At 31.4% G+C, this 25582-nt stretch overlaps 2 protein-coding genes and 1 long non-coding RNA gene across 3 annotated transcripts; all 3 read left to right on the forward strand.

The window, feature by feature from the left end:
- The first annotated feature begins 3578 nt into the window (after positions 1–3578).
- LOC149495829 (uncharacterized) lies at positions 3579–4934 on the forward strand. The gene is made up of 2 exons (XR_016321196.1): positions 3579–3958; positions 4765–4934. It is a non-coding gene; the product is annotated as an uncharacterized LOC149495829 (long non-coding RNA).
- An 11023-nt stretch (positions 4935–15957) lies between these two features.
- On the forward strand, positions 15958–16585 carry LOC105648606 (putative histone H2B.3). The gene has a single exon (XM_012235049.4). It carries the CDS (start codon positions 16050–16052, stop codon positions 16464–16466), a length of 417 nt encoding a protein of 138 aa, XP_012090439.3. The 5' UTR covers positions 15958–16049; the 3' UTR covers positions 16467–16585.
- A 130-nt stretch (positions 16586–16715) lies between these two features.
- Positions 16716–21851, forward strand: LOC105648598 (RAP release 2, galactose-binding-like domain protein, putative (DUF1997)). The gene is made up of 6 exons (XM_012235036.4): positions 16716–17070; positions 17157–17347; positions 17603–17648; positions 19521–19603; positions 19730–19846; positions 21501–21851. The coding sequence occupies exons 1-6, from the start codon at positions 16854–16856 to the stop codon at positions 21570–21572; spliced, it is 726 nt and encodes a 241-aa protein (XP_012090426.1). The 5' UTR covers positions 16716–16853; the 3' UTR covers positions 21573–21851.
- The last annotated feature ends 3731 nt before the right edge of the window (positions 21852–25582 follow it).

The raw sequence follows: 25582 nt of genomic DNA on the forward strand, positions 1-25582 counted from the left end.
ATTATGACTATTGAGGTAATCTTCTGAATGTGATATATATATTAATTGGTGTGATTACATAAATGATATTTATAGGGTTTAAAAAAAAAATAAATGATTTGGTGTGATTTGCAATAATAATTAATGATGAGTATTTTTCGTAAGAAATAATGTTGGTGGAATTATTATATTAAGGGATTTTTAGTTATGAGAAGTAATTGCTGCTTGGTGGAGTGAAGTGTATTGTGTTATTCATGAGCTAGTTCTTTTCAAGTGTATAAATACAGGGAATAATATAAATTATGGTGGTTATAAGAAAAGTAAATTGTGATTCTTAGTAAGATTGATAAAAAAAAAATAGGAATAGTGATGTATCAGAGAATTTATAAAATATTTCTATGTTTTGAGATTTTATGACTATGGGAAAAATTGTGGTTCATGTTTCTTTCGTTATTCTTATATGAAAATAACTTCTAAATGAAAACAATCAAGAGTTTAAGAGTAATCATTTCTAAGATAGAAAAGATTTGCAAATAGTTAATAAAAGTATTTGCAAGTAGTAGAAGATTTATGAATTTTTATGAGATGTAAGGACATGCAGGGGTATAAAAGAGTGTGTGGTAGAAAATGATAAGTTGGGTAATTAAATTGAATAGTCAACAGAGTTATAAAGGTAGTGTATGCAATTAAGGGATAATTATTATGACCCAGGAATTAATACAGTGAGAGTTTAATATGTGGTAAGTGTATTAGATAGGGTAGAATTAAACTCCTAATACATGTAGGATGTTTAATAAGCCAGGCTAAGTTTAAGGACCTCGTATAATAAAATAAAAGTAAAAGATAATAAAGGAAATTAATGGTTTTGGAAGTGAAACGCTATTAGGCAGTAATTATATTAAAAAAAAATATATATATGTATATATAATAATAAAAATTATAAGTAAATATAATAATAAATATATAAATAAATAAAATAATGATAAATATATATCAATATATATAGAATAAACGAAAATAATAATAAGTATATATGACATAAAATAAGAATTATAATGATAACAGTAATAATGGTAATAACAGTAATAATAATACTAATAATTTATGAGGTATAATAATAATGTATGCGTTATGTCGATTGAACTTAACATTATGAGACACTTGGTGTTGTAGACTACTAATATATATGAATTTACTGAATTAGGAAGTATAACATCGGTGATACTTGGAAACAAATGCACTAAAAACGGAAGCTAGTGGTACTATACCTTATAGACTGTGGACAAATCAGAACTAAAGGAAATTGCTATTAAATCTAAACCTTTGGATATTTTTCGGATAGTGTACTTGATCATAAGAGAATTATTTAAATTTGAAGGAATCCTTTGGAGTGAATATGTACATTAATGATATAAGATTTGATTGTGACTTGAATTGATTAATCGGAATTAATGGATTCCTTGTATCTGGTATGACTAATTGGTAGTGTGGTTATGTATAATTGATGAAAGGAAAATTTCATGAAGAAATTTCCAAGGAAAAATTGAACCTATGTGGTTATGGTGATGATTGTTTTGCTTTGAATTATACGAATGTGATTGAATTCAATTGTTGGGTTACATGTGTTTAACTGAGAATGATGTTATGCAAATTTGATTTTGGGATTGAATATGATTGTAATTTGAGTGGCTACTGGATTAAGATGTGATCTTTGGTTGGAATGAGTTTTAATGATGTCGTAACGTGTAACCACATGAATTTGATAAAGAGAAATGTGATGTTGTTGAGAATTTTGAAGTGGCCAAATAGGCCTAGTTGAAATATTATGACTCTTATTTTGGTCCCCTATGAGAATTTTGATATTAAATTAAATTAGGAAATGAAAATAAGTTGGAAGGGTGGAATAACTTGATGGGGCATCTGGATGATAAGATAGAATTAAGGTTAATGCTTAAGCATTTTACTAAGGATCTCTGAATGGATGAATAGTAGGTAAGGTAAATAATTATGGTGTAATAAATATTAGGTTGAAATACGGGTAGTTAACTAGATCAGGACTAATAGTGTGATGTAGTACAGAGGGAATAAATAAACGAAATAATTAAGAGAGTATTCTGATATCTTTAAAATGGATTAAATAGTGGCAAAAAAAAAATTAATGAAAAAAAAAAATTAATGAATAAATTATGACAAATAAAATGATTTTAGTTTGGTAATCAATATGATGTGAATGTAAACTAAGTTAGTGTAGTGGCACCAGCACCATCTTAGGAACTGTGAAATTCTTGATGCTAATAGTATTTAAGTAGTGTTTAAGCATGCAAGGTATAATCCGTTACAAGTATAGATGGAATGTAATTATGGAATAGATTAGTAGAGTATGGGCATGGTTGGATATCGAGAACTTAGCAAGTTAATGGCAGTTTGAGCAAATATTGCCTCGTCAAGTTATGTAATTTGTAGTCGGTTGGTATTACGGACTGAATTGGTATATACAACTAGAAATCTTGGTTGCTGGATTCTAAACACCTGGTATAAACAGATACAAACCGGTAAAGTTATAAAAGTTTAAGTTGAGAAAATGTGTAAACATTAAACACCCTTAGTATAAAGTAAGAAGAATATTATGGGATATAAGATTTGCGTTTAGGAAATTAGAATTAATTGCCTCAAATGGCATACCTCTTTCATTGTAAGATTACAGTTTTCGTCAGTATGGGTTCATTAAATAATTGGGGATAAAAGTTCAAGGAAGAACGTAAAGAAGGTCTTGGAGAACTTGGGATAGAAGATATGGATTAAGTGGAAAGTCTAATAGATTAAAGTAGTCAAAGAGAAATTGTTATAGAATGGGTGATTTGAAGTGAAATTTTTCTTTTTAAGATCATTAGAGAAGGTTTCCATGGAAACAAAAGCGTGATGATTGGAGGTAGAAAGACAAGTAGAATATCGTACCTCTCTTCGCTTCGTTTATAGCATTACTCTTTTATATGTGAAGTATTTCTTATTGTAAAGTTGTGATCATCTATGTTTCTATTACTATTACCCTCTATTAGGTTTCAATTCGAGGACGAATTGTCTTAAGGGGGGGAGATTGTAATACCCCGAATTTTTATTTTCGAAACTTTTGAATTTAATTTAAATCAAAAATCGAAAATTTTCACATGTGGGTTACAAATAGAAACACAGTCTCAAATCAAGCCCAATTCTGTGATATTGGGCCCAAGCCCAAAATTTATTATCGAAACTTTTGATTTAAGAACATTTTAAAATATTCGAGAAATAATATGGAACTTTGGCTACTAATTTATTATAAGAATATAGATACATATAAATTAATCATCCTAAAAATCAAATATGATTACTATTATTATGGACCTGAACTAAACAATCAAAATAAATCGAACCGGATCCGAAAATTAATTTAATATGTCGAAAACCACACGAATAATCTAAAAATCGAGTGAAAAACTCGAAAACCAAAGAAAATGAGACCAAATTACTAAGTCAGACCAAACCAGTTCGAATCAAACCGGAATGGTCTAGAAGGCACAGATTTTTTTTTTCTTTTTCTTTTTCTTTCTTTCTTTTTCTTTTCTTTTCTCCTCCTTTTTCTTCTCCAGCGCGCGACAGCTCTCCCCCTCTCCTTCCCGTTAGCACCGACCACAGACTCCCCTCCCCTTTCTGTTCCGTTCACCAGCCAACGCCACTGCCTCCTACCGCCGCCGCTGCACCCCCACGTCCCTGTCTCTCTGTCTCTCTCTCTCTCTCTCTCTCTCTCTCTCTGACTTCGTCTTCACAGCACAGAAACTATTGGAACGAGTGATAGTCGAATCGCAAAAGGGTGCGATTGCTGTCCTTCCCTCCGAGCAACTCCGGCAACTATTACCGACAAGGTCTATAAAATTCCGAAATGCGAGGAAAAACGGCTGGAAGCATGTTGCTAGAAAACAGTCCCCTTAGAGGACGATAAAGAACTGTGAGTAGTGTTAGATAACTAGTATCATCCGCTTGCATTCATGCATTCACGGCTAAATGTTGGCATGCATTATTTTGTTGAATTGCCATATTATGATGTACTATCTGTTGATATTGAAAGTTGTTTGATTACTTGTGCTATGAATATACTTTGCCTTGTTTGTGTGGAATTGGGATGAAGTGGACCACCATGGGTTTGTGAGGACGGTCTGTTATATGGATCCTGAATATGATATGATATTTGACCGTCGGCCGGGAAAATGGGAGATCGGCGCCCCCGTGTGCACCTGATGATGTGGATTGTATGGAAAACCACAGGATGGCTTCTTGTTGTTGCGCACCTGATAATCTAGATTTGATTGTAGCCCGCAGGGTGGCCTCCTGTTGTGAGCACTTGATGATCTAGATTGGATGGAGACCACCGGGTTGCCTCCTGTTGGTATGGAAAAGAAAAGAGAGAATGGAAAAGCAATGAGAGGACTGGTCAGTGAGGATTAGACCAGTTGGCCGTATGGGGGATCGGCTCCCTGGTGCACATGTATGAGAGGGCGAGCCATGTGTGAGGACGGCTCGTTGGGGTTTTAGGTGGTGCCACTGACTAATTTCCACGTGATGTGATTATATGAATGTGATAATAATTGTGGTTGCTGTTGTATTGCCATTTGTGTGACACTGCATGATCATAAATTTAATCGATGAACAAATAAAAATATTTTAGCATCTGTATGATTGTGTGGGGTGAGAGGGTTATCTAACCCTACTCATTGAGTTTGGCGCTCACCCCTGCCTACCTATTTTTTTTTCCAGGTAATAGAAGAAAGAAAAATCCTATGGAGTTGAGACATAAGTATAGAAGACTGTAAACGAAAAACAAATGATGATATAAATGTACAGGTAGAGTTCCGCAATTGTATTCTAGTGGGTTGTAAATGAACTGTATTAGTGATACATAATTGAAATAAATTATTGGGCCTGTATCCACAGTTATGATTGTGGAAATGAGGGTTGCATAATATAGGCTTACTACGGGCTTTGGGGGCCTTAAGCTCACCCAGGTCCTAGTGCCGGTCCGGTCCATGGAAATGGGTCGTGACAGTAAGATAAGTCAATCGCAGTACCTATAGGGGCTAGAGTTGGTATCAACCCTTAAGCTAGGAAATAGAGTAATACCTGATGGTAGTGGATTGGCTTGATCACCCAGTACACTACTTTTCATGTGAGCTCTATTCCTACAGTGAATAGGATAGGGTAGAGAATAAATAAGATTTTCATTGGTATGGCAGGTTCATGGACATAGACAGTAATTTTAAGGCGATTAGGAATATGTGAACAAAGATTCAGTCAGCTACTGAATTTCTTTAGAAATAATCCAAAAAAAAATATAAATTTTATGTGATTTTATTTACTTGTTATTTGAATTTAAAATCCCATCCTGATGTTGAATTTAAATTGTATTATGATAAATAATATATAAAAAAAAAGACTATTTATATAGAAAATTATTTTTGAGAGTTGTCTATTTATATCATGGGGCTAGTAGAATAAGATAATGGGATGGTAATGATAATGATAACAATGATAAAGGTAAGTAGGTAGTTCATAGTCAAGACAAAAACAGGAACGTTGGAAAGGTCGAGTAGACAATTTTGGAAGAGGAATTAAGTTGCTACTAAATTTGGAGTATAGGACTGTTAATGTGTAAAGTGAGAAAGATAACATTGGGAATGGACTTGAATAATTTAAGGGTATAGAAATGATATATGACGAGTTGTAATATATATATGAGGAGTAAGTAGGAGATAAAAATTAGAAGGATTTATGAATATCTTACTAGACTTAGATGAGGAATGGACGTGTTGAAAATTCTAAAGTCAAATATGAAGTCAAAGATAGGTGAGACAGGTGAGTTGAATTTGAATTTGATATATGTTAGCAACAGATAGATGCTAAGTTAATAGTTCCACATATGGTGCCTAACACTTAGTTAAATAAGACTAATTAAAATGTTAGTGATTATGTAAGTCATGAGTGATGATGATTAGTAGTATGAAAGAAACCAAGTGGACGAAATAATTAATAAGAATATTTAATATACTTAGGATGAACTAATAGCAACATTGGTGGAATGAAAAGTTATTAAAAATATAAGAGCTAGGAGAGACGAAAGGTGTTATTATGAAAGCCCATTTGATGATAAATTTTAGGGTAACTTGAGAGATTAAGTATTAAAGAGCATAGTGATATCCTTAGTTTAGGAACTATCTAATAGATGTACTAGTGTATGGTAAAGATGTTATGAGGAGAATAGGACTTGTATTGGTAAGAATCAAGAGAATAAGCTCAAGTCGCCCTGTGATACTAATAGACAACGAAAGTTACAAGACGATTTTTCTTAAAGTTTTGAAAAAAAAAAAAATAATAATAATAATAATAAAATAAAAATAAAAATAAAAATAAAAATAGTTTTCGAACTTTTGATTAAGCAAAGATGTAGTAATAACATATGTAAACTAAATGAGTTAATCCTTATTATAAGTCAATCAAATTCCAGTTATTTTTAGTTTTCGTAAGCTCTGTATTTAATCCTTACCAATATATTTTGCTTTCATAGAATATGTGTTTTGGTTAGATTGATGGAAAAGCCTTTTGACATTACCATTGTGTATTTTCAACTTTATTGGAACATGGTTTTCATGGACAAATATGTAATAAAATTTAAATTTTCAAATAAAATTAAATAACCTTGAGAAAAATATGTATTATTATTATTATTATTATTATTTTGCATGTTACTGCTAAACTCAGTTTTATTAAACGACTTTCTAAAGATTTCAGTAGCCGACTGATAATAGAAATTGGAGGTTATAGTAATAGACTTAAGTTTCCTGTGAGTTTTAATCAAGTGACAATAGATGTAATAGATGGTTGAACGAATACATTTTGAGTGCGATGGAACCTTGTTTGCTAGTTTAAGGGGTTTGATTTATAATGAAATCTTTTATTCATTTATTCTTGGATGTCAATCAAATGATAATTTGTTTGTTAAATATCCTTACATGCTTCCTTTTCTAGTTGCATTCCTATTTCTTGCTCATCTCTAAAATTCGAGGACGAATTTTTATAAGGGGGGGAGATTGAAACGACCCGAAAATTTAATTTCGAAGAATTTTCATTTAAAAACTAAATTTTTTTATTTCAACCAATGAAATTATACCAGCTAGTATTTTATTATTGCTAAACTGGACCCGTAACCCAATTCGATTTTTCAAAAACCAAGCGAAAAACTCGAAAACCAAGCAAATTGAGCCAAATCATAGAATTAGACCAAACCGGTTCGAATCGAACCGGAATGGTCTAGAAGCCCAAGATTTTTTCTTTCTTTTCCTTTTTTTTTCTTTTTCTTTTTCTTTTTCCTTTTTCTTTTTTTCTTTTTCCTTCTCCTTCCTTGCGCTAGTGCCAGCGCGCAACCTCCTCCTCCTCTTTCCCTTCCCGTTTCCAGCCACCAGAGCCGATCGATCTCATCTCCTCGCCGTCGACTCCTTGCCGCAGCAACCCGGCCTTCCTTTCCCTTCTCCCCGTTTCTGCTTCTGGTGAGCGCAAAAATCACGGCGAGGCTGGGACTTCAGCCCGATCGAGATAGCGTCTTCGTCCTTCTCTCCGTCTCCGAGCAACTCCGGCGACTATCGCCGATAAGGTAAGCCGATTATCCTCCCTCCTCACTCTTTTGCAAATTAAATTGCATAAATTTCAAGATCTTTGTAGTTAGAATTTTCAGGTACTGTTTATATATATAAAAAAAATAATAATAAAAAAAAAAAAAACAAATGATATTTGCTTCTAATATATAAAGTTAATTACGTTATTGACAATATAGTGCTAAGATAAAATCGTTGCTTTTCATTGCTTTTAAAAATAAATTCTTTTTTTTCAGTATATACCAACAATAAAAAGAACTTGATACTACAGAAAAAAATAAAAATAAAAAAATAAAAAAAAAAGAATACTCGGGTAAGGCGTTCTTGAAACAGCAGTGCAAGAGACCCAAGATTTGAAGCCCGAAGTCCCTTTCCCGCTTTAATGTTTAAACTATTCTTATTACAAAATAGCAGTGCACACATATTCCAATTACACAATTTGTTAGAGGAATTGATAAGCCTTTAAAGATGGCAGCAGTTTAATGGTTATTTGCTTGAGTTTTCACTATGATAGGAAGGAAATCTTAAACTTTTATCATTCCAAATTAGCTGCAGACTGAAATTTTTAAAAGTATGTGTAGGCTAATGTGTTTGCTGCATATTCTATATAATAAATTAGAGCAATTTTAAAATGGCAGCAGCTATTTCTCATTATTTCTATAAACCATTGCTTGATATGGATTATAGGATGTTAAGAATCTAAGTTTTGATGGGAAATGAGTGAAATTTGTGCATATATGTATAAGTCTAAGTTAAGGAGAACCTATTGCATTTGGTGGGGAGTAGCTATTGAGGGTAATCGTTGCCATTTTTATATGAACTAACATAGGAATGGATATATTCTCAATATTTTTGTGATGGATACCATTGGTTAATGCTCAATAGCTTCAATCTTGTTAGGTAACGATTCGATGGTAAACATAATCTACTATAATCTAGAAATCGTATTTTCATGGCAAGATGAAGGAATTTTAGGAAGCCTTAGTTATACGTTCAAGTTGTGAGTCGGGTTGCCTAGTAGAAGTATTTATGAAATTGTAATTTAATTGAAGCATTGGTTCTTAGTGGCTAGTTTAGAATTTTAGTAAATGTTTAAAGACGTTGTTTATACCTTAAGCAAGGATGATGAAATAAAGGTTTAATAAGGAGTTTTATAATAGTTAGAAGCTAACTAACTTAATGGTATAACTTCTGTTTATATGTATATGTATGAAAGATTTCATTTATTTGTCAATTAGCTAAAGAAGCTGATTATAATTATGTGAAGCAAAGAATGTTCAATAATATTATTGGGATATGTTTGAAGGTTATTATAAGTTGTGAATTAATAGTTGAATGTTGACATTATTATTTGGATGGAGGAAGGGAAATTTAACTGTTTGATCGCCCGACGGATGGGCTGTGTACATTGATTGATTAATATATAATATCATTGTGATATTTAAACAGGTAGATAGTCCTATTTTTAGGGGAGATGCTGCCGAAATTTTGATAGAAATTAGACTAAATTTTAATTAACAACATAATTAATAAGTTTATTTAGATTAGTTCTATAATTTGGTACATAATAAATATAGTGCTCTGGTTGTTTATAATCTTTATTATTCATTTAACTATTTACATATTCATTTATTTATTTTATTATTGTTGTTAATTGCTAATACTATTTATTTATTTATTTATTTGCATTGATTTTGGATGTTTAATTGTGCATTGCATTACGATGTCTAATTGAATAATATGTCTGAATTTGAATGCAATGTTTGATTTATTGTGTTGTGATATTGCTGTGCTTTGTTTGTGTGGAATTGGGATGAAGTGGGTCACCATGGGTTTGTGAGACTGTTTCTGTTATACGGATCCTGATTCTGATTTCTGTTATATGGATCCTGATTCTGTTTCTGTTAGCCGGGTAAATGGGAGATCGGCGCCCCCGTGTGCACCTACTGTTACCGTTACTGTTAACCACAGGTTGGCTTCTTTATTGGGCGCACCGGATAATCTAGATTTGATCGCAGCCCGCAGGGTGGCCTCCTGTTGTGAGCGCCTGATGATCTAGATTTGATGGAGACGACCGGGTTGCCTCCTGTTGGTATGGAAAAGAAAGAGAGAATGGAAAGAAAAATGAGAGGGCTGGTCAAGTGAGGATTAGACCGGTCGGCCAGTATGGGGGATCGGCTCCCTGGTGCACATGTGAGAGGATGAGCCATGCGGGAGGACGGCTCATCGGGGGTTCGGTGACTCCACTGACTAATTTCCACGTGATGTGATTATATGAAGATGTTAATAATTGTGAGTGCTGGTGATATGCCATTTGTGTGACTGGCTGTGTGAGCATATACCTAGTCGGATGACTAGGTTGATATATTTATACAATGATGTGAATGCTTGTGTTGTGCAATAATTATTATTCATTAATAAACTCACATCTCTTTTGTTTAAATCTTTCAGGAAGTAGCATTTTCTAAATCCCAGCTATAACTCTGCTCTTCACTATAAAAAAAGAAATTCGCTAATTTTCGTATTGATCAATTAAATAGATAAATGTCCGAAGACTTATATGTATACATCCGTCAATGAACTCCGCAGTTATAGAATTTGTATACTTTTAAGTTCTGTATTATTATAGATGGAATAATTCTGTGAGCCTGTTTTATTAAATATAGTGAAATTTGTAGTGTTTCAGGCTTACTACGGGCCTCGGGGGCCTTAAGCTTACCTGGGCCCTAGTGCCGGTCCGGCCCATGGAAATGGGTCGTGACAATATCAAATCAACTAATAAAATGTAATTTTTTAATTGGCTATAACTACGGTTATTTGAGCATATTCTAAATTTCATTAAGGGCACTTTTGAAAATCTCATTATTTCCCGTTATTCTCATTTTTATATATAGAATAGATTGATAGATAATCTGATTATTTCTAAGAGAATTATATATAAAAAAAAATATCACATGTTCTTTTCTATAATAAAAAAATAGAACTATTAGGTAACTATTTTTATCTTAGATAATCGACTAAAATATTTATATGCTATATAATTTCATAAATTTATATTTAAAAATTTATTCTATTTGAAATTTTATTTTTAAAAAATATTATATAAATATAAAGAAAAAAACAGTATTAATAAAAAATACATTTTTTTCTATTTTTATCTCTATTCTAAATAAAATATTTTAAAGTATAAACAAGATAAAATCAAATAAATAATAAATTCAATAAATAAAACATAAAAAATTTTTAAATGTCCCGTTATCATATGTATTTATTAAAAAATAAATTTAAAAAAGATAAAACTTAAAATTTTGAAATGCTTAATTATCTATATATATTTATTTAAATATCTGATAAAATTCTTTAACTGGTCATCATTAAGGGTATTTTAGGATATTTTAAATTTTATTAAGAGTGATATCGAAAATCTCATTATTCCCTCCCTATTCCCCTCCCCCCACACATATATAATGAGTTTAATTATATGTCCGACAATTATAAGTCAACTTTTCAATGTATTTTTTTTTTTTTGTTATTTTAAATTTAATTGTCAATCAAATAATTGTTTTTACTGCTTGTGCTTTCAACTGCTACTTAAACAAGTAAACGCTAACATCTAAGAACTAAGAGCAATTAGAACAGTTTGTATTACCAAACATGCCCTTAATAGATATAGTATAGTTAAAACTCTAAATTCTGCATAAAAAATTATTATCAAATAAGGCTTTAATAATGGTTGTATTGAAAAAATATAAAATGGCCATAAAAGCGCAATTATCTTATATATTATCTTGTATGATATATTGCTTAATTTTTAAATGTGAATATATTATTTTCTATTTTACTATATTTAAAAATATAATATATAATATTATTATTGAACGACCCGAATTATAAATTTCAAAACTAAGAAAATTTAATTTAATTATAAATGCCACGTAAATACGATCTCTTCGAATCAAAATTATTTCATATAGTCATGGTTTGTTTGGTTTATGTGAACCGAGTTGAAACTCGAATAGACTCAAATCAAGTCTTTTGAACCTAAACCGATTTCCTAAAGAAGTTGTTGAATAAAATATCAATAATAATAATAATAATAATATTTATTAAGTTATCCTAAAACTGCCCAAAGGCCCAGAGTTTCCCCTATCTCTTTCTCTTTCCTTTTCTTTTCTTTCACTCTTCCTCTTCTCCTTTGTCGCGAAGCTGCGACAGCAGTATCTCTCTACTCCTCTCTTGTTTTCAAGCCACTCAACGGCCAAAAGACCTTACCTGCGCCACCTAAGCTTCGCCCTTAGTCCCTCCCAACACCACATGCTCATCGGCCCGTTCTTAGTGCGACAAAGAAAGAGAGAGAATTTGATAGTTGAACTCCGGCCAATCTCCGGCGGCTCTTATCCACAAGGGCGCTTCAAGAGATTCAACAGTAGCCGTTAGAGGATCGAATGGAGGGATTGAAATTTGCTAATACGGCTTGAACTGTTATTAGCTTCTTCTTTCAACTACCGTAGGCACCTCCAGAGCAGCTAGATCTATTCTTCTAAAAGGACCTTACTTGCCTTTATGTAATTAGAGTTTCGCAATTACTGTAATCTTTTGAAATTGTAAATAAACTTAGAAATTTGAATAAACGATATTAGGAATGTTGCTTGTCCTTCCTCATAATTGTAAATACTTATATTCATATGTGTGTATATATATATATATAATCAATAAGACACTTAAGTTTGCGAATACTTGTATTGGGCCCCAAATAATAATGGGTTTAGAAGTAGTTATGGTCACGAAATCCTTACTAAGGATTTTGGAGGCTTTGGAGGCCTTATATTTATCCAAGCTCTAGCGTCGGTTTGATCCAAGAAGACGGATTGTGACAATTATATTTTTATAATAATTTCAATAGATGTTTATTAATTTTAAATAATTATAAATAAAATACCACGTCAAAATATTAATTTGAAAAATATAACTGTATGAATAATTAGTTTTTACAAAGTTAAAACAATACAAATATAACATAAATATAAATCAACTATTAATGAGGAATTGGTCATTTCGATTCAAAATCAAATTAAACCACCAAAGCCGACAACAAAAATGTTTTTTTTCTTAAATCAAAACTAATGCCAAACTTTATTCGGAATCAAACAAGTCGATTCAGCATATTCAATTTAATTTGATTTTTTAGCAAACTTAAATTATTTCGTGTAACCAAAATTATGTAAAATAATAAATTGAATCCGAATGAATTAATCCAATAATGGAAATGAAAAACCAAATCAAATCGGTTAGGTTCAATTTTTAATTTTAATTGATTTATGCCCACACCTAGCTAGCACCCGGTAGAAAAATTGACATGCTTTTATGTTATAAAAGGGAGTTGACCATGTGGTTACGATGTCATTTGTTTTAAGTCCATGCATTCGTGTGCTTAACATTATCTCGTAATTACTAAATATATGCACCATGTTATCAAATTTTAAGCAGAGATTCACTAAATTGCAAGATTTGACTGAATTCAATACGGTTCAATCATATATATATAATATTTTAATACATTTTTAAGTATTAATTAAAAATATAAAATTTATAAACACTAAAATAATTTTTACAAAAAATATAAATATTATATAATTTTTAAGACAATATAAATTCTGAAATTAATAGTTTTATTAATTTATTTTCATGATCGTTCTTACTCACATAAGATTTTTTTCCCTGAGTAGTGCTGCTGCAACTCATTTAGCATTGAGATGAAAAGAAACAAAATAATGCACATGACACGAGCATCTTAATGCCACAAAACATACTGCATTTATTAAATTAATGAAAACTAGAATATTAATTGGCACTGGGCTTGAGGAATTTTAATGTTGCAGATGGAATGGCCTCTACAAAGCCCTGAAGGTCTACTATACGTAATACTATCAAAATAAGAAAAACATAACTTTACTTCTTCAATCCATGGCCGTCGGCCCGTCACAAGATCTCCTCTTGCTAAAACTCCAGCAAAATTCTCATTTTTAGGGTTTTCTAATGTGATTCTTTCATTTTTCATCAACCTCATTTATTTAATGTTTACTATTTCTTCCCTTTTCTTGAATTAATAATTAATTTCTTGAAATTCACAAAAAAAATTTCTTTTTGAAAGGCAGGATAAAAAAAAAAATATATTAACATAGATCATCCAGGACCTTCTGGTACTACCTAGGATTCAGTTAGTACCAATCATAATTATAATTTGTGAGTGAAATTTCTTAATGCATTTCTATTATTCATACATTTAGCATCATATAATTGTATATTATTTATTGTTGCATAATGATTATATGTGTATCTCCATATTTTGTGATATCAGTTAAGATTTGCATTTATATTTGACAGTGTTTATGGATGCTTATGTAGAATTGGAACCACTGATGGTTGTGATTAAAAGTTCATGCATCGAGAGATAGCTACCCTACTATATGTTGGACATGTGATTATATGATTAGTCTGCATATCATGAGTCTCATATATCCTATTGTATACTAGACAAGTAATATAAATAGCTTGTATGGATCATTTATGCATTGAGGCCTTAAATACCCTATGCTGGACAATTATGATTCTTAAAAATTAGATATTTGGTTCTTGTTGACTAAGTTCATCCACTGTTGACTACTTATTAACTCTTGTGGTTGACATATGTGTGAGTATTTTATTATAAAATTTCGTATGACATCAAGTATGTGTTGTATAACATCATTCATTGAGTTTAGTGCTCATCCCGTTTTCGAAATTCAAGATAGGGTAGTTGATGAGAAGTTTGATATATTTCTTCTTATGTTGAGACTTTATTTCCTTATGACGCTCTGTTATGTTTATTGTTACTATAAATCATTAAAAGTTCTGTAAAAATCACTTAAAATACATCATGATTGTAATATAACGAAATGCCATATTTATCGAGGATGGTTAAGCCTCCTACTAGATATTATTATAATATGATGATGAGACCTAATTGTTATTTATAAGTGAATATGATACGATAGCAAGTTGATTCATCTATATGTGTTATGAAGGGCTTGAGGCTCAAAATTAGAATTAAGGGCCAAATATTGTATTCTAAAATAAATTTTGAAGTTAGATAAAGTTCCGGTTGTTATCTTAAATAAAACATATGACCCTTTTTATAAGTTAGTCTTATTATGCGTCTTAAAAGACTTTAATTTATCTAAGTTCTAGTGTTAGTCCAATTCATAGGATCGGATCATAACATGGTATGTACTATGTCGCGAAGTTGAATGTACCACAAATTTATCCGTATAATATTCTAGTGCTCAAAATCTAAAGGATCTAACAAAACTAATCAATGATAATGTACTATCATATACAATGAATCAAGTTAGGTTGAGAAACAAAAATAAAAAGTGAGATTTTTACGGAGAGACAGAGATCTTCTATTCCTTTAATATGCTTAAAACTTAGAAAGGACAATGTGTAGAGAATGATGGACAATATAAAGGGTGATCTACAATGATGTACAAAAATCAACTACTAAATTAAAAATAGTAAATAGATATGCAATTCATCTATATAAATTTTATAGAAGAATTAAATTTATGGATTTAAAAAATATTAATGACCAAATAAAAAAGACATATGAATTTTTTAGTAATGAAAAGATGAAGTTAAAAAAATTTTAGTTGTAATAAAAAAATTAAATTTTTATTATTTTACCAATTATTGGACTAAATTATTTATAAATTGAAAGGTTGAAAGCTAATTGATTATTCCATCTGTCGCAAAATATAAATCAGTTAATATTTTTATATGGCGATTAAATAAATAAATAATTTTTTTAAATTATAATAAAATCATGAGTAAATTTAACTAAATTACTATTTAGCTTAAAATGTAAGTCATGAAACTAGCTATTATATTTAATATAAATAAAAATAATATTAAATATTACTCCTTAAAATGCTCATTAAAATATTAAGATTTATATTTTCCGGAGGAGTTGTTAATAGTAAAATTAATTCAACAGATTTAAAAAATTGAGTTCTGAAATAGGGCATGTATTAAAAATACAACTTGGTCTTCACTCGCACCTCACCCGCGAAATTCAAAAAAATTAAAATCTCAAAACCCAAAGCGCGCACTAAAAATTTTCAATTTTCCAAATTGCGCTCTCCCAAAACTGCGCATCTCTCACCGTTCCTTTTCATATCCTCAAATCCAACCGTCCACGTCATCAATCCGCGTCTCTCCAATTGCAACCAATCATGTCTCGTGCTCTCTCTCTATATAAACAAATACCACAGTCACCGTTTCATACAACGTTGTAGGATTCGGTTCGATCACAGAAATTTCGATTTCTCGCATTAAGGATCTCATTCTTTAGCAACTCTAATGGCGCCCAAGGCAGAGAAGAAACCAGCTGAGAAGAAGCCGGCAGAGAAGGCACCGGCGGAGAAGAAGCCAAGAGCAGAGAAGAAACTGCCAAAAGAAGGCGGCGCAATCGATAAGAAGAAGAAGAAGGCGAAGAAGAGCGTAGAGACGTATAAGATATACATATTCAAGGTGTTGAAGCAAGTCCATCCTGATATCGGGATTTCCAGTAAGGCTATGGGGATCATGAACAGCTTTATCAATGATATCTTTGAAAAGCTTGCACAGGAATCTTCAAGGCTCGCTAGGTATAACAAGAAGCCTACCATCACTTCTCGCGAGATCCAGACTGCTGTTAGGTTGGTCTTGCCTGGTGAACTCGCTAAGCACGCAGTTTCTGAAGGAACCAAAGCTGTGACTAAGTTCACCAGCTCATAGTATTAGGGTTAGGGTTTTGAATGGGTATTTTCTATGTAAAGAGTTAGGTTTTGTAATCGAGTCTGGTTTGATTGTATTTTCTTGCTTTTGAATCAATGACTTGCTGATTTAACTCTCAACCATTTCAGATTGTTCTTAATTGGTTTTTTTTTTTCTCTGTTTTTTTTTAAAAAAAAAAAAAATTAAAAAATTGATCCTGTGGATTGGTAAAGATTTCTTGAGGAGGGAGGAGAGGGTATAATTGTCAAAAAGGAACCAAAAGAAATGGCCCACATGGTGTAAATTAGAAAATCAGAGCACGTGTTTGTAAGATACGCCCGGTTAACCGAAGAGCCACTAGTGGTCTTATCCCTTTTCGTTCTTTTGATACCAAAAGCCAATAGTAAAATGGCACTACTAAACTGCTCTGCTTCTTCAAATGCCACTTTAAGCTCAAGTTTCGTGCCATTCAAATCAAAAACTCCTAGAGTGCCTCTGTATTTCTCTTCATCAAATGAATCTCCAAAACCGTCACGTCGCATTTCGGTCAGTTCTATGCAGAAGGCTCGATTCATTGCTCGGCGTAAGGAGTCCGTTTCGATCCAGCAACTCGGGCGGCCTCTAAGTAATGTTAGGAAACGGGTTTCTTTGTTTGGTTAAAGATTTATTAAGATTTTTGTGAGATTGTTTTTGAATTTGGCTTTGTTGCAGTTGAGTATATGAGCTTGCCGGCGAGTCAGTACTCGGTGTTGGATGCGGAGAGGATAGAGAGAGTGGACGACAACACGTTTAGGTGTTATGTTTATAGGTTCAAGTTCTTCGCTTTTGAGGTTTGCCCCGTTTTGCTTGTTAGAGTTGAAGAGCAGCCTAGTGGTTGCTGCATTAAACTCTTATCATGTAAGGTAGCGTTCGCTTGCTATGCCTTTTTTATTACTCGTTTTAAAATTAATTTTGATGTTTCTTTTATTCTGTTGAGCTTCAGTTATACTGTGGTTGGTTATTGTAGCCTATTTTGTAATTTGGAGACTGGGAACATAACATTCAGTAAATTAGGTTTTCATTTATCTGTAATGGTTATATTAATTTCTGTTTGATTTTTATGGCATGTTAGAGGTTTCATTATGTTTCAATGTGTATGATTTGTTGACTGTTGGCAGCTTGAGGGTTCGCCCATGGTGGTTGCACAGAATGAGAAGTTTGATGGTAAGATTTTTTTTTTTATCAAAAATAGATATTATACAAGGATCTAATTTGGCTTTCTGCATGGCTTAAACATGATGTTTGAAGTGTATTTCTTTAATGGACTTGAATGGTGGTATTTTTCATGGGCCTAGGCTGACTGTCTGCAAGGTGATATAGCATCATCTTGTTCCACTGGTCTGACTTGTTTGTACACTGTACCAACTTTGAATTAATTGCTTTTCCAGACCTTATGTTATGGATATTTAACATTATGTGCTGTTGTGAATTGGTGGCTATTTTCATATAATTTTTTTTTTGTCAAAATCATTAAAACTGATACTGGAAATTACAGGTGTGAAATTTTTACTTATCTTAAGATGCTTGCTTATTACTTGGACCCAGAAAAGCAAAGTAAGATATATTACTTCCTTATGCTGGTTAACACTAGAACTTCATCTTTGTGACACGAATATATGATGCATTACTTTCCTGAGCAGCTCCATTGCTGAAATATTCATACCTCCCCTATAGGCCAGTAGTCTAGCAGTTGGATATCTGACTTGTAGTGTAATAACCAAAGTAGTCAGGTTGTTAATACCTTCTTCCTCTTTAGTCAGGTTGTTAGTACCTGCTTCCTCTTTCTCGTCTTTTCTACTGGGGAGAAAGACATTTCTTCTTTTTTGTGCTGTTAAACTAAATGTGTGTTAGATGCTTAGATATTATGTCTGTAGTAGTCTCCAATCGATTATTTATCTTCATTTCTGCTTGGTTTGACTCTCTAATTTGCAACTCAGTTGGTGCCTTATTTAATTTCATTTACTTATTTATTAGGATAAAAGAGCATGATTCCTTGATTAGTTTTATGAGAAAAAAGTTGATTGTATAGACAGTTGTAAAAGACAGTATGCATTCATCTTCAATTGAATTTTGCATTTTCATTACCTTCTAGAAATACTAGATACGTGCATGCTTTTGTTGAGTGCCATTTTCATTTCTTCTTAAACAATCCTCAGTATCTTTCATCGTGTATTATTTTCAGAGGATGTTTTTGATATGGTCTAACCAGAAGTATGACTTCTGGAAACCATTCAAACAATGGAAAGACAATCTATTTTGCAAAGATATATTCTTTTTTTTGTTGTTGGAAATAAGTGTCCATCAGTCAGGCATGATTTTGAAAATACAGGACAAGAGTGAAGAAAAGTACAGAGAGGGGAGAGAGAGAGAGATAGGGAGAGAGAGAGGGAGCATGCGGAAGGGAACACCACCACTACACGATAGAAACCTGAGGATCGAGATAAAAAAAGTTGGAGAAAAGGAAAAGCAAAATCAGAGACTCAGAGAGTCTTAAACTAGGAGAATAGATTAGAATGAAGAGATTGGGAGTGAAAATTGGTTACAGGACACTCTGGAAACTCTATTTCGAGAATTTTCCTCTGCTCTTTTTTTTTTTTTGTTTCCTTCACTTTAATTGGATGAGTAAACATACCATAAACCAACTGCCCAATCTAATTTCAATATCAAATGAAATCTAGAAAATAAAAAAAAATGGCAGCAGTCAAAATATAACAAAGGCACGCCTTTGTTGCAATTTATGCCTGGAAAAACGCGCACACAGCACACCTAGGCAAGAAAGTGCATTCCTCAATAGACTGCCACCAGACTATAGGCACTGAACTTAGTGACTATTGAGCCTAGAAATGCCTTTAATAACTATGTTTATGAATGATGAGAAGATTAACATAACGGAATTTTTCTTCTTCTGTCTTTTCTCCTACTTCTTGGTGTGGAAGAACAGTCATGAATCGGGATTAGACTCCAAATCAATTTGCTAAATATAGCGTTTTTAGACTGCTTTGTCACTTATTTAGTATTGTTGTGCTTATTATGCAGCTTCTATGGTGAACTATATTTCATGTGGTAGCAGCCAAAGTAATTCATCAATGCAACAACTTACTTCTGATGCAGTCATTGAGGTACTGGCTAGATTATTTTTTATGTATAGTGTAACAGTATTTCAGAAAATGATGACATCTACTTCAAAATTGCACAACCCTGTATATGTCACAGTATTGTTTATAGCTTTTTTTATGTGATTCTAGGTAAGCATTGAGGTCCCTTTTGCATTTGGTGCTATTCCAGTTCCAGCAATAGAATCGACTGGGACAAGAATCCTTGAACAAATACTTGGACTTATGCTTCCGCGCTTTATGGCACAGGTTTGCTGGAGATTTTTTTATTAGGTTTGCTTATGAATAAATGAAACAAGCAACTTGGTCTGCCCAGTACTCAGTTATTTAGGTTACATCATGAAATGTTCAAAATTTTGGTTTTTTGGATTGTCATATTCTTGTAATGTGCTGATAACTCCTGAATATACATACACCCTTTAATTCTCAAAACACATTTTTTTGGTTTTCATATAGAAATTTGTATTTATAAGGATATTGTTGTCCATATATTGTCCATTCTTAATTACTAGGGTCAGATTTGACATCTCATCTGCTACTTTTTTAGTTTTTCTTTCTTCAACATACTTCTTCTGCTCCTAGAACCTGTCCTCTTCATTTAGATATTTCCTGAAATCAATGTTTTCTTGAATTATCAAGAGCAAAAAAGCTTTTAGTTTATGTGAGAAATGCATGGTAGCCTTTTGTTTGAGGAAAGAAAAGGCCTATAAAAGGTGGAATATTGAGTAAGGTCTGCACTTCTATAACCAAATAGATGTGGTTAGCTGTTTAAGGTACTTGGTAAATTAACTGGATTTACTTTTAAGATGTTTAGAACATCACATCTGTAATAGCTGCTGTATTGGTAAAATATGTGCTTTTTTCGATTTTCAACCTGTGTTTCTTTCAAGTTCACGGATATGCTAAAACTGGTCCTTAGATTAGAACTTATATCAGTTGGTCCAACATGGCTTTGGGGTCAAATAAATGTGAACCATAATTCCAGACTTGAGGCTTTCATGTGTTGCATCTTACACCAAAAAATGAAGCGCCTCGTATGCAGCTTTGATTGCCTTTTAAATCAGTGTTTATGCCATGTCAAATATATCAGTGTACTTATATGAGGCAAAAGAGATACAGATCTTTTCGGATTCAAGCTTGAAACTTATCATTTTTTATTTTTTATTTTACTTTGTTCTTTTTTTTGTAAAAGTAACGTAATATGTTTGTTCCTTAACTTTCAAGGCTCATGCCCTGCTTAATTAACGATTTTATTTCTACCCATATATGCCATTCGATGGATCCATACTACGTTTAATTCATTGTGGAAATAACAAATTATATGCAGCTGACTGAAAATTAGAAGGGATAGGTTTGAAAATCCAACTCCTCAAAACAAAAAATAAACACGGTTGATTGGAGACGGTTTATCTGGATTCCTTTTTAAAGTTTAGTTTTTTAATGATGAGGAAAACTAGATGAAGAAATCATGTGGGCAATACTACTGGATAGTTTTCTTTATATTTTTTTATATTTCGTGTGAATTCATTTATTTTATTCCCTTTGTTCACTAAAAGTTTGTGTCCGTTAGAATAGGGGACATAAGATGGAAAAACAAAAGGCAGCATCACTGGCTAAGATCCTTTTTGAAATCTCATCAAATGACCCCTGTTTTTATGACAGTAGAGAAATGACTGATATCTGCTAATTGTTTTGCTTTGTGGTCATCTTATTCATTCAATGGCATGTGAACTATGATTTGTTGTGAACTATTCAGAACCGGGAAGCAATTTTTTTTTCATTGTCGGTAATTTTATATTCAAATTTAGTTACCTCATTCTGTGACTTGAATGTTTTGTTCTGTGGTTGATTTAAGTCATCGCCACATCCTGTGGACTGATATTTTCCTTTCACTTGTGTGCAGCTTGTGAAAGACTATGAAGCATGGGCTTCTGGTGACACCTCAAGGCAGCCTCTTGGAACAGGTGAGATTTGATATTCATGGAAAGCAGCTCAAAATACTGATTTGAATCTGCAGTCTTCAATATAGTGATCACCTGTTCAGAGAGCACGATAGGCAGTGAGAATCCCAGCTGCTCTAGGTATATACCTTTTCTGATTGTTCTTTAGCTCACCTTTATCAGATTATACCTTTTCTGATTGTTCTGTACCTCACGTTAATCAGATTTTGAGAAAGGTATAAATCATAATATAAGAAATTAGCTACGCGCATCATCTTGTTACAAACTGAATTTCATGAAGATGATTAATTTCATGTGGTCCTTGCTACGGAAAATAATTTGTTTCATGGCTTAGTAAATGCAACAGGTAAGAATGATTTAAGATTAGAAATAATAAGTTTTTACAATGAAATGCCTTGTTAAAGTTCCAAAGTTATGAATGTTTTGTCTTGCTGAACTCAAAAGAAATGCTTTCTCAACATTTCTCTGCAAGGTCTTTGAATCATTGGAAAATATTTAGAGAGGGACAGTCAGGAACTCTAAAATGAAAACATCTGTCTCATATCCAAGAGGGTCTGAAAATTCTAGTGGCAAAATGAATGGTTTTGAAGGAAAATTTAAATTAAGATGTGTCTTATCGTCAGGAGAGTATTATTTGTACAAAATTAGTTTGCGAATGGATAAATGGATTGGTAGGTCAGCCAGCCCAAACCACTTTGATTGTTTAAGGGGTTATGTGGCATGTTTTGTGTTATTTATTCATTAAGTTAATCATATTTGGTGCTGATGTTGATGTTTTTAGGAATCATGATCAGACCGGTGGAAGGCAGTTCATTCCCGTTCTGGGTTGGAATTAGTTCTAGCTACTAAAAAAAATTACAAAGTTTACATAGTAAAATATAATGTAAAAAAGAGGTTTTAAGAAAGTTTTCAACTTAATAACACAAAGTAATTGGGGGTACGGTTAATGAGAAAATAGGAGAAATAGAAAAAATAGGAAAAATAGTGTTGTAATTCAAGAATTAAATTTTCTATGTTTGATTTATGATTTTCTTTCTTTTAGAAGAAAGATTTTTCATTTTCTTTTTCTGATAGTGAATAATTTGTCCAAGCCGGTAGAATTGGGATAGACAATTTTTTAATCATCCAATTAAAAAAGATTATTTAATGGAGTAGAATTAATAAAATAAAAAACTAAAAGTTTTAGGTTAAAAATTTAAGAATTAAAAAATATATGTACATTTTTGAAAAATTATTTGATCAAAGCAGATATTTGAAATAGAGAATTTCAACTAGTTTTGAACCAACGCTTACTTGTTTTAAAAAATTGGAATTGCATTGGAGGCATTCGTCAAGAATTGTTAATTCATGTAACGTTTAGTTTTTTGCGTTTTATGAAAAATTATTAAACCAGTTAAATAATTAAATGCTATTAAAACTACCAAAATAATTAATTTTACTAAATAGAGCTTGGAACATTTTTAAAGGTAATACAAGGTAAAAAAAAAAAAAAACTGCTATTAGTTATCCTCCACTTTTTAATCCTTTAGTTATTTTTGTTGTTGGATATCTTGTTCATATACACCTTACTTTTGTTTAACATACCCTACAATATAATGAGTTACATGCAAAATTTTTAAAAATGTCAAGATATTTTAATGATTTCATCAATTATGATTTACTTGTTAAAAGGAAAAGACATTCTTACTAGCTAATCTTTTAAAGAAAAATAAGAAAGAGAGAGAGAGAGAGAGAGAAAGCAAGTGCTTAGAAAGCTAATAGATCTCCACTAAATTGATGGAACTAGTGATATTACACCACAAAGTAGGCCATGAAAATCTAGACAAATCCATGCTTGTTTTCCAACTCACCAAAAGTGCCAAAACCAAATAGAGCAAGACAACCAGAGCTCTCCAAATTGCCAAAAAGAAAACCCTAAAGTAATAGCCAAAAAGAAAAAAAAAAAAAAAATGTCTCTTTAATTTGATTATGGAATTCATATAATTTATATATGAAGAGTGGCTAACACTGTCTTTTGGCCACTTCTACTGCCTTTGTACAGAACCTTCCCACTTAGAATTCAATCTTTGAAAAATCATTTCCAACAACCTCCAAAAATTGACACCAAACCATATAGAAAATGACAATATGATATGTCGACTTGTCAAATTAATTGAAATGGAAAAATGACCTCTTTGTACAATTACATAAAATAATAGTTTGTTTTATTAAAATTTCGTTAGGGAATGATTTAACCTTAATTGAATTAAAGCCCAATATTTCTCTGAGAGAAAAACAAAATTAAAACCAATATTATATTATTGTTTTAGTGCATTGAAAATGTTTAAAAGGTTTGTTAAATAACCCCTTCTATAATTCATTTTGATATGTGAAAATTATGATTCTTTATGGAAAAGAAATATATTATTGTTATCAAGAGGGTATTGAGATGAGTGAAAAAGTGCAAAACCTTTACTTAAGGAGGTGAGTATTCGATACGAAGAAAATTTTCCATGAAAGAGATTTTTTTTAAAGGCCTAATGCGGTACAAGCAAGATTAAATCTAATTAGACTAGAGATATTTGTTATATATAAAAAAGAAAAATGTTATTATTATTATTATTATTATTATTATTATTATTATTTTATGAGAATAAAGAAGATATTTATGGGAACTCAACAAAAGGCACTTATAAAAATAATTGAATGATATTTTTTTAAAAGAAAAAAAAAAAAGATAAGATAATCCTTGATTTGGATTGAGTTATTTAAGGGGATATAAAAAGAAAAAAGATGACATGGGGATTGAGTTATTTTATTTATTTTCGTACGTGAGAGGAATGGTATTGAAGTTAATTAATTTTTTCTCCTTTTCTTTTCTTCACTATCCTTGTCTTTATTATTATCCAATTCCTTAATCTGCCCATCATTTTCTTATCGAAAGTACATATATAACGATATTAATACATCCAAGAAATTTGTTTCTTTTAACTCGAGGGTTTTATGGTTTTAAAAATAATTTGTAATTCTGTTAAAATTTATTCATTTTCTTGGATAATTTAATTGGTAATTGTATACGCTTTGTATATTGTTAAATGTAAATACATAATAAAGTATAATTTAATGGTAAGTAGATAATAAATTTAAATTTAAAATCTCTCATGATCCAATACTTGAAAAGATATATATACAGTATTTACTTAGTCTGATTCAATATGTTAATTGATGTATATATATCTATTATATATTTAATTGATTTTACAGTACTCACTAATACATTATATATATATATCTTATTTACCGTTGCTGTTATCGCAGTCGCCAGACGCCAGTAGCATTACCGGTCATGATTGTCGTGGTTAAATTACATAAATTGTATAAAAATTTGCTTTTACAGATTTTGCGTTTCATTGTGTTTCCTTTTTTTATTGTTTTCGTTTTTTATTATTTCTTTTTTTCCAGTGTTTCTTTTTTTATTATGAAGAAAAAAAAAATCATTCTCTAGAATTACAAAGTTCCCTCATCAAATTAAGAAAAAAAACCCCTAAAAATTAGTTATCTATAGTGCAAACCCACGTTTTGTACTAAACTCCATTGACAATCCTACTTCCCAATTACAGGAATGGATTTAGGACATCTTCCCACCTAATAAACTTTGTGTTATCCTAGACTTTGTAGGACATTTATTGTGCCTCTGAAATTGCTAATTTTGATAACATGTATATCTCTTCATATTAGCAGTAATATTTTTTTTTTTTTGATATTTTTGACTTTTATATGCAAAATATTAATTTGCCACATAATAAGTGCAACTTTTAGAATAATAATTTCATATTTTTTTAACTATCTAATAAAATAATTTTATAAGTTTAAATATGAATTGATCAAAGTAAAAGTTGAAACTGCCACAAAATTTTTATATAAAGTACAAAAGTAAATTTATGCATTTGACCATATGATTTTTTATCATCTACAATTAAAATTGACATATTCTTATTGGTGTATTGTTTATAATTATTGTTATTTTTATTTTTTCATGGACCTG

This window comes from Jatropha curcas, chromosome 6, assembly GCF_041381405.1.
Source record: "Jatropha curcas cultivar XTBG-Jc1 chromosome 6, XTBG_Jcur_1.0, whole genome shotgun sequence".
NCBI lineage: Eukaryota > Viridiplantae > Streptophyta > Magnoliopsida > Malpighiales > Euphorbiaceae > Jatropha > Jatropha curcas.